This window comes from Ischnura elegans, chromosome 12, assembly GCF_921293095.1.
Source record: "Ischnura elegans chromosome 12, ioIscEleg1.1, whole genome shotgun sequence".
NCBI lineage: Eukaryota > Metazoa > Arthropoda > Insecta > Odonata > Coenagrionidae > Ischnura > Ischnura elegans.
The window spans coordinates 48,724,675-48,741,405 of record NC_060257.1 but is presented as its reverse complement, the minus strand read 5'-3'; the positions used below and the strand labels follow the sequence as shown (position 1 = coordinate 48,741,405).

At 36.2% G+C, this 16,731-nt stretch overlaps 1 protein-coding gene across 8 annotated transcripts in view; it reads right to left on the bottom strand.

Annotated features, from left to right (window-relative positions):
• Window positions 1–7,342: 7,342 nt before the first annotated feature.
• LOC124169672 (homeotic protein female sterile-like) overlaps window positions 7,343–16,731 on the bottom strand; it is a 107,712-nt gene continuing 98,323 nt past the window's right edge. For 7 of the 8 annotated variants that reach the window (XM_046548335.1, XM_046548339.1, XM_046548334.1 and 4 more), the window contains 2 exons: window positions 13,667–13,985; window positions 7,343–11,214 (listed from right to left, as the gene is read on the bottom strand). In XM_046548335.1, the coding sequence (XP_046404291.1) occupies window positions 11,149–11,214; window positions 13,667–13,985 (385 nt within the window). In that variant the 3' untranslated portion in view covers window positions 7,343–11,148. The remainder of the gene's footprint in view (window positions 11,215–13,666; window positions 13,986–16,731) is intronic. The other variant, XM_046548336.1, reaches the window with a different exon arrangement.

Below are 16,731 nucleotides of genomic sequence, written 5' to 3'. Positions count from 1 at the left end.
TCCCTCTTGTTTGTTTCCCTTTCTTTTTGATGAATACCCGTTAAAGTTGATGTACTGTGAAAAATATAGAAAACAATGTGCCCAGTAGGCCTTCATTTAGCATAGCCATTTTGCTCTGTATGTGGCATTCATGAATGAATACAAATGAATGATGGGTGTGACAAAGTGGAAAATTTGAGCTGAGAAACTATCTATACCTATTGGGAAATGTATTATTTTCCTCTTGGTAAAATATTAATGATTTTAGCACTCCAGGGTTTTAAACATTATAGTGGTTGAAAGCAACGATGCACCATGGTGTCATCACTGTTGCCTGCAATGTTTCAACCTCATCTTTTATGTACAAACATGAAAAACTTAAATCAATTACATATTTATATTGAATGAGGAAATGGAATACAGAAAACATGAGTTTATAAGTGTTGGAGCTGTGAGGTAATCTTCAGCAAACATAGATGTCAAAATATATACATGTATTTTTTCTATGCTTTCTTAATAATTAAAGATATTTTTGGGAGGTCAAGCTTGGCCCTTTCTTAAGGCCTGGTTACACAGTACATTAACTACAAGTTGGGTTGATACATGGTGCATTTTCGTAATCATTCACATGTTCATACATTTAGGCATTAACTTGTATGGGTTAGTGCATCATGTAAACAGGTATTAACACATTCAACGCGGGCACAATTTTCATTAAATTTGTCAAAATCGGCCGTTAAAATAAGAAAAAAAATAGAGGGAGGTTTCCGCACCATAACTTCCGTTCAAATACTGCTTTTTGCAAACAGTGCACATGGTTCGAAAGACAGAAGCTTGCTGAAGGCCATACACACAATCGGAAGACTCTAAAGAGGATATTAATCACGTACAGAGGCAGAGAAAGGGCTCCCCGCCCGACCTGCAGAACACGTCAATTGGCATGCTCCGCACTGAATGTATTAAGCCTTTATGTAAATGACATCTGGGCATTTCTAAAAAAATCAATTTGAAATCCCAAGCCATTGAATGTCTTCTTCAACCCTAGTAATGCCACTGAATCTGGCGGTTGGTATCTTCCAGCCAGTTCCTTTTCGTGGACCACCTCGCACTTCAAGCATTTTGATGGGGGTGTCTTAAGGCTTTCGCGGAAATTTGAACTTGGGACCATTTTATCAGTAGCAAAATGCTCCTCTCACCCTCCATGCTCCCCCTTGTGTCAGATTATTGAGTTATCTACTTGCACATACTACCCCCCAAGCCACCTAAATAGGTATGTAGTTATGGGGTGTTAGGACACTAGCCATTTACTCATAGAAGGAAATGCCCAAATGATATTACGCCTAGCATTTATTGAAGTCCTTGCCGGGATAAAGTCAGTGCAGGGGAAACTAATTCCCATATCTATCCATTTGGCAAAATGCCTCTTTTAATTTATCATTTCTGTCAGACCTGGAAATTTAGTGTGGTTATGATATGATGTTTTCCGTGTCACCCTTAAAGATATACTCAATTACTCAAGCAGTCTCAGCCTAGCGTGCATCGTGATATCTAGGTGGAACTCTGAAAGGCAGAGTTTCACCAGAGGTGGGAACAGCCCACAAATCTTGTGTGTGCAAAAAGCATGTTTGTCTGAAATTTTATGACCTAATATTCTACACACGTTTGGAATTCAAAACAAATATTTTTCAATCTATCACCCTCTTCAAAAATTTTTCTAAAAACTCATTAAGATTTTAACTTTAACCGTCTCATAATCTCCATAGAAAACATTGTGATAATCTGAATTTCTCATACTTCAAAATGTCTCAATACAATTCGTATAAATATTACAAATTTGAGTGCAAGTACCTACTGTTAAAAGTACAAATACTTTTCTATTTGGACGTTAATTAACTGAATGAGGGTGCATATTTAATAGCATTAAATTTTAATTATGAATCTACCAAATGAACTTCATATGCTACTTTCGTAACTTATTTACGAATGGAGTAGAGACCCACATTATCAATCTGAGGACAATTAACTAATCAAAATGGTGACGCTATGCATGAACGAATATTTGGCTGTGAACAAATTTTCACTCATGAAATGATCTTTTGACATTTTGCAACTTGTAATAAAGTTTTAGGAGGGTAAAAATAATCAAGCCTCAGTTTCATTGTTGAAACAATGTAAAAAAATTGAAAATGGTTCTGACCGGACCCAATGGTGGGATGAGGAGTAGCAAGAATTGCAGTAGTTCTGGTTTTAAATTTCTATCATGAATGTGTATCTGCTATGGGGAATTCTCAGAAGTATGCTCATATTTTACCATGAATCATTGCGCGATAGTGCATCCACTTATAGAACCAGTTGGTAAAGCTTTGAGAGCAAATAATTTGAGTTAATGGTCAAAAGTACAAGTATAGCAAAGTGACTATATTTTTTTTTGCTCATAAAATCAAAACTGATCCATCATTAAGAATATCAGGAATGTAATAGCAATGATAGAAGCAGTATTTATGAATACAAAATATTTGGTGATCTGATTAATTGTATGTAAATGCAAATAAGAAGCTGGCTGGTCCTTCAAGAGGAAAGGAGAAGGATGACATAAAGCTGAAGGCATGCCTTATGTGAAAGAGGAGGATGATGGAGACTTTTTAGTACTTATAGATGTATAGAAAAATAAATTAAGTGGTATATAAGTTGGATGAGTTGAGAAAACTGCTGGGAGCCATAATGAAAAGAGTGGGTTCCATGGAGCATGTATCAAGGCAGCTGATGATGAAATTCATGTTCTAAGGAACAGAGGTTGATTAAGGTTGGGTGGGGGTAGCTCTCGAAAGTAAGTTTTACTTCACCAGCTTAGCAAACAATGTCGAAGTGAAAAAAATTCGTAAAATTTCCAATGTATGTTTAATGCAAAATGTCATGTCTTTGATATCACAGAGAAAAGTATTGAATTTACCTATCAATTTTAGAAAATATATTTTCCCAAATTTATTATAATAGTTGTATACATTAAAGCCACATCTCTATCCTCAGACGCACTATCACCAAGGGTATTGCATACCACAAAGGCATCATGAAAAGCAATCACCCACCTCTCCAAAACAACAACCTTAATTCGATAAGTCTGCCTGTGACTGCAGTTAGGGTGGCTCCTACGTTTTCCAACTGATGCTGGTCGTTTTTTCAAAGGAATAAGATCAGCATCAGACAGGAAATTTTGTGGTCATCCAAATCAGTAATGCAGAGATTTAAATATAATGACAAACACTAGCAAGTAGGCATGTAGCCAGAAATTGCTTTATGAGCGGCTTGGGTAGTGTGCAGCTGGCATACCGTATATAGTCCCCCCTTTTTTTCCAAAAATGCCTGTGATAAAAGTAAAGGGGGGGACTATATTCAAACGCATTTTTTTAATTTTTCCCGAAACTGAAGCCTCAAAATTAGGGGGGGGGACTATATGTGGAGAAATACGGTACATAGCAAACTCCCAAATATCTGGGCTTCCTTCTTCTTCTGCCTTCCTCCCCACTTTGAACTTAACTAGTCGCAGTATAAACATGCCTGAGTGCAACGAAATCTCCAGTTCCCTTGTGCTGTATTCAATGACATGCGGGACCCCGGCAGTAATTGTGCATTTGCAATATGAAAAATAAATTTAGAGATCGTAGATAACATTTTTCTTGATTTACAAATGGTTAACCATTATAGAGTATTCTAAAATATATCGAGAGTTTTTTCCCGCCACTCATTGTATACCACAATGCTAGAGCAGACTTCCAAGTAAACTTGAAACATTCTTTGTCAGCAATTACGTAAAATAATTAAGAATCGAATAGAAGAATAAGCCAGGTTTAGAGTTGCATTAAAAAGTGCTTTTTCCATCCAATTACATATTTTATAACGATCGCAAAAAACATCGAAACTGATGCATGGGTAATTTACAACACAAATGATCCGCAGCCGAATAATCAGGAATCTGCAGTACTCGTGTTGTCATTCACATGCACTGGAAAATCATGCATTTATTAAGTAAAGATTTTATTCCAATGAAGAATATAATCTCCTATAGTTGCATTAAAATGCAATTCTTGCACATCTATATACAGGCATGTAGCCAGAAATTTACTTAGGGGGAGCTTGTGTGTTATGCAGGTCGCCTATACTAATATATTTCTTTCAATTCGTACATTGAAAAACAATAAATTTCATTAAATCGGCTATACATTTTGCATACATAATACTGAGAATTAAATTCAGGGTTGGTTTGTGGCTGACTTTATGAAATGTATCGAAATATTGAAAATAATGGAGTGTCAGAGGATAGTTGCTCTTTGATTCAGAAGATGTATTGTGGGTTGTTATTGCAAGAGAAAAAATTGTGGGAGGCTGGAGGCCCCATTGCCAGTATCTAGTGCCTGCCTTCAAAACTTTGGACGAAGAGGCTTCGCCTCCATTACAAATGACATAAAAGGTAGAAGCACTTTCTGTGACAAAGATGCCTCCTGTGACAGAGAAAAAACGTTTGTCAACCATGGGAACCAAAACATCTTACGGCTTAGAAAAATCAACAATGATGCTCAGCAAATGCAGGGGAAGGCCTTCACTCCAAAACTAAATACATAGCCTAAAAAAGTTTTAAATGAATTACACATTATGGAGGAGGCAAAATGGCTTTCATCGAAGTAAAGGATGTTCAACTAACAAAGACTTAAATATAGGAGGAAATATCAGTATGTCTTCGATTCTTGCTTGCACATGACTTTTCAAGAATTATTTATCATTTTCCAAGACATTCCATAACTTTCCAGGCACAATTAAATTCAATGAATTTCCAGGTTTTTTCTGAATACAAGTCACCATGTCTACAATATATCTACTAAAGGAGATTCTAATCATTCAATGCAAGCGTAGGGATAATTTTACGTTTGTATCAGTGCTCTTTCAACTAGCATTCAAACTTCCTGGAAAGAATCATGAAGTCTCCGAAAAATAGGCAAAGTAGCAACAAATTTCTGATTTCAAGTAAACTTCCCCGATTTTTCTAAGGTGGCTTTCAAAAACTTTGGACACTTCAATTTAAAAAAAGCAAATAATAAAGTATAATTCGCTCTAGAAATTTGAGAGGGAATAATACTTTCTTGAGAAAGATATCCAGTTACTGAAGTATTAACCATGGGATAGAAAAATATCCCAACAAAGTTAGAGCCTTTTGGTCAGCTAGAGAACCCATTTCCATTCTAATGGCACATTATTCTAATGTCAATATCATGATGAAATAAATTCAAATGCATCATATAGCGTTCCTTAATCATTACACAACTCAAGAGTCACCAGGGATGCCAACTTACAAAAAATATTGGGGGGCCCAAACCGGGGATCTTGCCCCGGGAAATTTTATAAGTAGTGAGTTTTAAGTTTTCTAAGTATTTTAGTAGATTCATATGATCAACATTAGAACCCAGATAACTCAAATCTCGATAACTGGACACTCCGGAGAAAATCGACAATCCTGACACATTTTTTTCTTACACCCATAACGAATTTTTGAGGGGGCTCAGGCCCCATGGAGCAGGCATCACTGAGATTCACAATACCCATACCTTCCCTGCTCCAAGAATAATCAGCACTGGAAACAAGAATGGGAGTCTATTAAGTAATATTTATATGATGCCTTTGAAACATTATACATATTATGTATTTTAAGCCGTAGCAGAAATGTCCAGCAGTTATCTCCTTTATTATATTTTTCCTTTACTCTCTAGCAGGGTCCATATTTTCACTGACAACCTTGGAAGAGTCATCCTTGTAATTAGAAACCTAGGAACATTAAATTCAAAACATGAAAGGTGCTAGCGTTAATTGACGTTTCAGCATTCTGCTGATATTGCAGCTTTGACTTATACACTGAAATAAGATAGGATTATGCATTTTGTTACACTTTCCCTCATAGAGAATTCAGTCTCAGTATAAAATTCAACGAAACTTATTTTCTTGTAGGTAGATAATGTAGGCAAAAACTTATTCAGAATACATAACCTCATCCCCCCCCCCCCAATAGAACATCCATAAGGTCAAACAGACACAATAAAAGTGTGACAGTTGGATAAATGAATTAATGTGCTCACAAAAACAGAAAAAAAGTCATAGGTATTTAGTTTATGCATTTATGTATATGAAAATAAATTCCTGATAACAAGTGAGTGCACTAGCTTTCATGTCATCAACAAAATGTGCATTCTATACAATCTTCAACTCTATAGTATTTAATAAATAGTTTTCAAGTTGGTCAAAAGAATACTATCATTTATCACTAGTTTCATTTAGATAAAAATATTTCTATGAATGTTAAAAACTAGACACATAATTTATTTCGAAGTTGACGCTTCCATTCCATTTCTTGCAAATAAGTTTCGGCAGAAGGTATCGAGAGTTAGTTATGATATGTATTTCAAGAAGCTGGATTTCTCTTCTTAAATCTTGAATTTTCCAATCCATTATTTTCCTTAGAAGGGGAGTTCATAGGGTCTCTCTCCATTCCAAATCCAAAATGGATGTTAACACTTTGAAAAAGCTGTAGTGCATACCAAAAAAAATGTCAGCTTTATCATCAAGACTGTGCTTAAGCCTGAGCATCAATATCAGTAATTGTTTGTAACATGGGTCATGGAGTATTGTGAAAATCATTTTTTCAACCAGAGATTGACTTATCTCACTATGACACAGATTACAGAGCACTAGAGTCATCACTGTCATGCAAACTTGGTGAAAATTTATCTTCAGTAGGATCTTTGCATTCCTACCGATGTTAAAATCATTGATGAGATGATATTGTACTATTAAAAAAATCTTGTATACATTGAAACTGGACAATAGTTAAATTACCATTCTAGATAACATTGTTCAGGTCCAAATTTCTTTTTACAGAACCAAATCATATGTATACAATTCAATGTTTATTTGCAATGTTTTTAAAATTCATGGTTTTGTGTCCACCCTGCACAAAACACAACAGATATTTATCCTGGCATTTTCTTAAATAACTTAAGAGATATTCACGTCGCATGTCATGTAGAGGACCTTATCTACATCAAAAACATGTTGGAATCCAAGTGATTTGTGACAAAACAAATATCCATTATGAATGATCTTCTGATATCAACCTAGAACACTCATGCCCAAAATATGTTTTGAGTTCAACACATGTAACTTTCAAAATTCAATTTCTAACGTGAAATGGAAATAGGAATGTTTTCTGATAATTCTCTAGGACGTCGTGATGAATAAAGGTCTTTTTGAATGATTATTGATGAAAAGCTCACGGATAATTTTGGCTAGTACATCTTCCATCAACGGGTGATAATACAATAAGTGAATTTGCAAGTGTAGAAATTTATTATTCTTATACATTGCACCTTTTATTGAAAAGTCCCATGCAAGAATTATTTCCTTCCTGGGAAAATAAGAGAGTCGATAGAATTGGTACACCATCTATGTGAGGTGATTTGTATGAACAAATTATAGCACATACACACATTCACAAAATGCCTGAGACTTTTTTTGGGACTGAATAACTGTTTACTGTGACTATAATGAAAAATATTCAAGGAAATGAATTACCTAGTCAATTTTTTCACAGTTTAAAACAATAGTCAATGGTTACAATATATTTATGGTTAAGATTAACATTTTGGATGGAGGTAAATAGGCACAGATTAATATTTTAAGGTAACATTGGGGACACACTATACAATATCATGATCATATGTATGAAATGGAAAGTTATGGAAAAAGAGGAAATTTGCATGTCAGATAACATTTTCAGTTTTCATTTCTTGTGCACCAGAAACGGAAATGAAAAGTCAATTTACTCTGTATTTTAGCTCAGAATAATATCTATTTACAGTTAGTACACCACAGAGGATGCTAGTTAAGTGAAAACCAGCAATTTTAGTCCCTAACTCCACATGGCATACTAAAATATGTACTGGTGATTGACCTATCCTTTGTGTTTTACATATCTACTGTCACACACACATTTTTATCTTTAATTTACAACAATAATTTTTTAATGTTTTTTACATACGTCCAAATCCACATTCTTCAAAGCATGTGAATAACACTGACCATTTGAACTGTTATAACAGCGGCCACATCATCTGCCAAAACAGTGGTTCAAACTTGACAGAGATCAAATTCAGGGCCTATCTTCATTTTGAACCATAAAGACTTCCCATTCCACGGCTAATGCACACACACATGAGAGTGTTGTCTGACATAATCTACTTTCAGAAATAAATCTACAAACGGACAGGAAAAGAAAAGCTTGCCATGAACGTGAGATAAACTTAAAAAAAGTCGTAATGAGCAAGCACCACCCCATCTCAACAGGATTATGAGCACCATTAGTATAAAAGGAATGACATCACCCTGCAGATGCAGTATTTTACAACCATCTCGCAAGGTTTCAACAACACCTTAGAAAATCTGGAGAATATACATTAATGAACGGCAGTGTTTTTCTAATTTCAGTAGTTTTATAAACCATTTATTCTCTGTGAAACTTAGGAAAATGCCCTCTAACGATGAGCAAGTAATTTTGGCATCTTTGTAGCTGTATAGAACATAGCCAAGGTGTACAAAGGGGTGCACAAGGTAATATGGCAATCAAATAAATTGCCAATTATAATTTAGAAACACCTACAGATGCCCAAAGATGCATCTATTTTTTCTTTTGATCAACATAACGACAGAACATACAACAACAATATTAATGGTTTTTACTTGATCTGAAATAATTAACCATTTAATATTAGAATCATTATTGCATAGAGAATGTGACAATTATCAAAATAATAAATAACTAATGCATTTAAGCACACTTTGAGCAACCAAGTAGCCACTCATTAACAGTCACATTTTAGCAATCACTAATTTTCAAAGTACATATACGGAGACTCAACATAATTACAGTTGCATTACTGAGAAAAAACAAATCAGCAGAATGCTTTTGTCTTGAATACAAATTTTGTTTGAGAGAGAATTGGAGGACAAAAGGTAGTAAAAAACATGAAACAGTAACAAAAATAATAAAAAGTACAAGCCAACATGATTCAATCTAAAAAAAATAACCAAAATAGCCAAGTTTTATGGAAACAAGCTATATATAAAAATTTCACATGCACACCACTCATTAATTAAATTATTCCACTTTTTCCTCATTAAATATTTTAGCTTTGCATTTTCAATATATCCTAAGTCCTCATGCACCTATGGAAAAAATATTTGCATCCTATGAGTACTTCTGTACAGGTTCTTTTAATTGGATCCATAATACCAAGAACATGATAACAAAAAGTATCAATCAAACACTAATTTACAGTTTCAAAACATAACACCTTACTTAAAGGTGGCAAGAGGATAGGCCCACTTGCATGCCAGCCACTCTAAATTGCAGAAGAGCCAATACACATAGCATGGTAAGAAATGCAGTACAGGTCCAAGTTTACTAAATTATCCTCTTCATAAGAGAATTTTTTTCAATGGTATCCACCACATTCCTCATAGGCCGAAAGAAGTACCATGGAAAATAACTCAGCAACCAATGAATATATACATCGACCCATATGTGGGCCGAATAGGAAAGATTGTTACTTTGCTAAAATTGGGAGAAAATGACAAACTCAATTAGATACAAAAATATATATACGTAGATCCTTTTTAAAAGATAGATACAGTTGAGTATCCAACGGAAGTAGGTGGGATGAAATGAGAGTAACAATGGCAAATCTTTGAAATCATATTTCCTTAATAGAATTTCATATTGACCTAAAATATTTGGGATTTCTGTAAAATAAAAAAAAAACTTTGTGAAGGGAAGGTACAATAATGTATCTTGTCATAATAAATTACAGCCCTAACTATTATATACAAAAACAATTAACCATTCAAAGAGCACACCTATCACTTAATACACACTGGTAATGCTCAATTTCTCTTTCCCATAATTTTGTTGTCTCTAGTCAATTAAATTAAAAGGATAACCTGAGTCCTCCTTCAAGAGTCCACTTAATGAATTATACACAATCGAACTGTAATTCACCAACTTGACATCACCACTGCAGAATCACAACCAATGTACTTCAGAGTTCACTCCCATGAATGTCTTGTGAAATAACACGTAAAAGGACACCGTGACATCTACTAACAGCATCAGCAACATAGCTGATCACAAGTCCAGAGTCATTAATTTGAATTGCCAAAACACAATTTCAACTGGGTTACACCTTGGGAAATGGAGGAATCCATCTTCCCAATTTTCCCCAAACATTCAGGCCCCTCTCTCCTTTCACTTTCCACGTATTTTCTTAACATACTGACTCAATTTCCTTGTACGCTACTAGGCTTAAGCTAATGCAACAAATAGGCACCAGTATTCCAAATTGATACAGACACGGTTTTTAGGAATCAAATTGATGCAACTTGTACCATTAAAGAAACAAATAAACAGCAAAAACAATGTATGGAGAAGAGCCCAAAACCAAAAAATTAAATGAAAACTTAAAAATTACAGAAAACAAATGTGACTGCAAGGCCTCCACACCAAAATTGTATCTTACATTAATAGTGATGGACGTTCCTCGTTTGACAGGAGGGCTGGCACATAGTTTTGACTTGACCCCCCTTTTCTTCCTTCTCTCCAAATGCATTTCACCACACACTAGCCAAAATTTACACAAGCACTCATTCACGCACATTCACACGTCTTTTCTCTACAAAGCTTAGTCCCATGACTGGGCAAAAAGACGCCTACTTTCCCACTACCCTTGGCAGATAGCAGACCCACAGTTCATACACTTACAAAGGTCTCTGCTGGGGAAAAGTAAGGCTCATGACCATATTCACTTGTGATGGGAGGAACACTCGGGCAGGTACCAGGCTTGGGGTAAGGAGAGTGGTCAGTCTTTGAACCATTTACACTTTAATTATTTCCACGTGACCATTTAAGTCATTTTTACCGAAACAAAGGGCGCGATAACTATCTGACTTGAATGAAGGAGAAAAGAAGAATCCACTTTGTGCCACCAATATGGATGGCCTTTCTGCATCAAGAGAATCTAGTCCATCCATGACAGTAGAAAAATAAGTCTTAAGAGTCAACTGCACATGGTGATGAAGCTACAGGGATTCTTCAAAAGCAGCCATCAAGTCACTCTGCAAATTCATATCGATTTGGCTGGCCATCTGAAAAAAAGAGATAATTACTGGTAAGTTACGGGCATCATATTAATTATAGATGAACACCCTGGGTGGGTCTTCTGTATTTCTGAATAAAATTGACCACATTTGGCCATCAGTGGCCATCGTTGAATGTCTCATTTATTGCTCAAGGTTACAACCATGACATGATGGAAATCAACTGTTCCCGAAGAAGTGAGTCCTTTAAGTGAGCCACCACAAGCCGCCAACTTATTTGTACAATGTCAACATTGGGCTAAATTTGTGATGCCATCCAAATTTGAGCTCAAATTCGAAAATACAGATTAACCCCCTTGCTACCTTTAGGTAAAATTTCCTCACATTATTACTTGCTTAACCACTATGATCCAATACAAAAATTGTATCACCTGAATTAGAAGACATATACAGTAGAAGTCCGGTATAATGAGTGCTCATAATCCCTAGGATATAACTCTCTAAATAGAGCGTTTGTTATATCCCATGTTGAATTAACCCATCCAATATAAAAAACAATAGCTAATATTTACTCAGCAGTGCATCGCCCTCATGAGACATCTATCGTAATACTCAGTGTATGCCAAGGAAGGAACTTTTTGGCCTCACTGTATCTGATTTAATTTACATGTAAAACATAGGCCATTTGGTGGCACAAAGGCTAACACTTGCCATAACTTGATTCTTGCAATATGCTGTACTCCCTATACCAGACTTCCACTGTATCTCCAAGATTGATAGTTCAATTTTAGTAGTATAGCCAATAGTATAACCAAGTACATCAAATTAAAGCTCATTTATCTTTATGTTTCCTGATTGCATTAAAATTTGTTCAATGTTAATATTAGTTCCCTCAGAACCAGAATTTCAGTGTATTATTCTGGCTACCCATATGCATCAAATTGCATGAGTGGCAAAGACAATGAACAAGAAACAGTAAGAGGCTGACTCAAGTTTGTTTTTGATGCTAAAAATGTGCAATTTTTACATAAATCGGTACATAAATTATTATTCTGGGATGAAATCATTTACAAAAAAGTAATGACGCAATTCCATTTTATTTGCCAATTTCTCAGTTTAATCACATAACTGAAGTAGTCTTTAATATGGATTAAATAACAGCTTCAAGTAAAAATTATCTTATTGGGTCCCCTATTCATGTACAGGTATGATTACCATACCTGTACATGAATAGGGGTCTTTCACAAAACAACTTCTCAAATTAAAGTGCAATATAATACATAACAGGTATGGTTACCACAATTACAAAACCAAAAACAATTAACTCTTCCATATGCCATAGCACTGTATAGTCGCCGGTTTAATGAGTGAGTGCACTTTCACCAAGTGATCATAACATCATGATCAACAGATCATTTAAACTTGAATTGCACAATCCTTTTTGCCACCTCTTTCTAGCAGTAACGAGAAAAAAATATTATTTTTTTAGATGGGTGAAAGTATCTTCCTTCATCATTTCTGGCTGATCAGACCATAGTGTTACATTATAATAAGAACTTGTGAATATATATACGCAGCTGCTCCGGTCAGCAATGCCAACCATATGATAATTTTTTTATCAAGGCCAACACACAGATTTGATTGGGAGGCTGGATGAAATTATGTGTTGGGCTGGATGTGGCCTGCGAGTAGTTCTGTACGAGAGTCTCGTCTTGATATCTTGATCGTCAAGACGAGACTTGAATCTCTCAGCATTGCTGGGATAAGACTCTTGGCACGCCTAGAGTTTCGCCTAAGTCAGGAGCCTGGACAAGATTCAAGAAGTCTTACCCCTTCGACACTTCTTGACACCCCGACGAGACTCAATAGTCATATGAGCATATAATTTTGATATACAGATATTAAGGGGCTACATCAATGTTTCTTACTATAGTAATACAGTAGAACTTGTTTAGTACGTTTCTGAAGGGACCACAAAAAATGAACGTACTATCCAGGAAAATGTGCTAACCAGGCAAGTAGATAATAACAATTGGGGTAATTGGACTCCGTGGAAAAGTCGTCATAATTACTATTACTTCCCGAAGTTCTCGTAGGATCGCCTTCCTGAACTCTTTCCACATTAAAAATTAAGAAAATGAGCATCGCATTGCAAAAACAGTACCATGTGAATGAAAATAACAATATTTCATAGATTTCCCTGAGACACTTACATAAAAACAGCATCATTCTCCCGTGATTTGTCATTTCTATGTTTTAAGAGGACAAGTTAAGCTATGTAATTTCTTCTTTCTCACAGCTTACTCGAAAAATATGATGATAACTCAAGAGTATATCACATGGTTATTTTAAAACATCATAAAAATTGGCAAAACTTTATTTACCATAACTCCGGCCAACCACCTCTATAAGTACCTTGTGACAAAGGATTTAAGGTCTTGTGTGTTTCTAATAGATTGGCACAAAAACCTTCTTTACAGCACTTGAAAGTCATACTTACAGCTTCTCGTCTTCTCCTTTCCTGCTCCCTTAATCGCTGCCTTTCTCTCTCTGCCGCAGATTTGTCTGCCCCACCAGATGGTGTGTTTGGCATTGGAGGACCCACGGACCCAGGAACTGGAACTCCTGTAGCCCCAGGGATTCCAGTACCGGCCACAGACACAGGACTTGGAGCCTCCTGATTTGATGGTGTCAGAGATGGAACGGAACTGACAGAAGGAACAGTGGACAATGAAGATGGTCCTTTAGCACCTGACGACAGATCATCAGACCGGGATGCCTGCTGTTCGGCCACAGCTTTCCTGCGAATAGAATTTAAACTGTTGGGGGCCCAACAACATGTGCCCAAGCTTCTTTTAACAACAAAATTCATCACCCGTCCATTTTTTTCTTCCATGCAAATCTCAAAAAAATTACACGAATCCACCAGAAGTAACTCTGCTGAAACAACTTAAAATTACGAGGAGGAAATAAGAAATGCTAAAATTACACTGGTCAACAAAAACATATATTTTGGTAACATAAGTAAAAGACACTTTCCTGAATGTAATTTTTGCCACTGAATCCAAGTGTAACCATATAAACTGCAATTACTCATGCAGTTAAACTTACTAGAATAAACTTACAATACTCATGCAGACCCTTAATCAAGGAGCTAGGCCTTCTGCCACTGCCTTGCATTTATATAATGATTACTGTGTTGTACATCAAATCTAATATCATCAGCTTTCCCCTTAATAGTGACCATCACTCCCATCACACAAGATGCAAGCAGGACATACATTACACTACTACAAGGACAAACTTAAACAAACTGGGCCCGAGGGAAATGGGGGCACGACTTTATAATAAACTCCCTGCTGATGTAAAAAATATTAAAAAATTTAATGCTTTTAAAATACAATTAAAAAGGTTCCTTCTTTCAGGTTCAGATTACTCTTTGGAGGAATACTTACATGAGTTAAGGGCTTGATGGAATGTTATACAATGTGATTTTTTTTCCTTTCTTTGTAATGAGTGATTATTATATGTGATGTATATGTACACTGATTTTATGCTTTGTGAAGTAACTTATGTTTTTGATGGACGTGCCTTATACCTGTGCAAATGTACCTTGTCTTTTGGGCAAATAAAACATATTATTATTAAAGAATTAAGAAAGTTTTCCTCATTTGATTCCTTATTACTAACACAAAGTCAGAATTTCTTTTTTAATTCCAGAATGGCCGTGAGAATTTTCTTTCATTTATTGTTATCTTTTGCGGGTTGCTGACTTCTTTTTTTAAATATCAGCGGAAAATCTTGATCATACAAGGATCCTAGCAACCAAGAGGTATCAAAAATTAATACATTTTTATCTTTGTGAAACTTCTCCCTCTGCTCATTACTGCCCCAACTGCAAAGATTTTGGGCTTCCACATGCAGAATAATTTAACTGATCAGCTGTGGTAGATATACCACAAGCCTTCCACGCTGCGTGGGAAAGTTTGCCAAGGAGGCCTTAGCTTCTTTTCTCCTAGGGGGGTCAGAGTGGTTAAAAGACCCTTGCAATCCCCTCCCAACCATTTTACCATGGACCCACAGGGAGGACCCAACCCACTAAGGGAAGGATTAGAGGAATTTCAGATAATTTAGTGACATTATTTCATGGGCCATAATTTATACAACTAATATGAGGTGAGTTCAATAAGTAATGCAACACATTTTTTTACAACCACTGTTGGTTGAAAAAAATTTGGCATTTCTTGTGGAACATTTTCAAGCATTGCCGCTTCTTCTCGTATAGTTGCATTGACTTCCAATTGGTGACTGCACTATACGAAGCTGTTAAAATGCCGTCTGTAACCAAAATGCGTTCCAAACAATGTGCAGTGATTGAGTTTCTTCTGGCGGAAACCAGGGTAACTCACATATTCATAGGTGCTTGCAGTATGTCTAGAGTGATCTGGCAGTGAACGAAATCATGGTGAGTCATTGGGCAATGAACGATTCATCATCGCAGCTACAGGGATGATGAAGAAGTTATTGATGCAGAACAACGTTGGCTCTGGCATCGAACAGTCGAATCGATACCTCCACTACATAAATGCTCAACAATCGCCCACCGAATCAAATCCGCTCTTCTAGGAGCCCAACAATGAAAATCCGTACAGTTGGCAGTAGCCGGAGCAACAACACTCATCTCTGAAGCTTGAAGAATTGGAGGTGAGTGTTTGTGCTCTGGCTACTGCCAGCTGAGCAGATTCGTATTGTTGGGCTACTAGATGAGCGGATTTGATTCGGTGGGCGATTGTTGAGTGTTTCTGCAGTGGAGGTATCAAAAGGTACAGGCATGCAGGCCCAGCCTTCAAGGTGTCCTCAAGCCATAGCATTGAATGGAGATTATGTTGAAAAATAGCATCATGTAGCTAAATCACTGGGAAATAACATGGTGTATTTGAATGCTGAATAACACAATCCCCGTTTCAGAAAAAAATGTGCTGCATTACTTATTGAACTCCCCTTGTAATATTTGAAGTTTAATTGTAATCTTCTATTTACTTTGTAGCCAAGGAAAATCAAGAACATTAAATACCAAGGAAATCGTTAACATTTATTCATATTGCTCAAAAGATTTCTATGCACCTGGAAGGACAGGCTTGTACCGCCAATGGTATAGAATGCGGCCTTGTGAAGTGAAGTGAAGAAGTGAAGATCTAATTTGGGTAAGTGGGGAGGGTTGACAATAGCTCTTCTCATGAAAGAAGGTGAAAGATGTATGATGAGTTTAAGCAATACAGATAATAGGGGCCTGGGAGAAGAAAAGATGGCCAAAGATTCTTATGTGTTTTCCTATAGTCACCGGTACACTCCTAAATGTATGTTTCCCACAGCTGATGGGTTAAAAGAAGTACAGTGGAACCTCGATAAAAGGACACCCCACGGTGCACCAATAAACACTCGCTATAGCGAATTGTTGCTTTACCGGAGGTGGTGCAAATAATAGCCAATATACCTCATATTACTCCTTTATTTTTACTTTCTCGCTTGGACGTGTTTGGTGTTTTTTTGGACATGGTGTGTTCC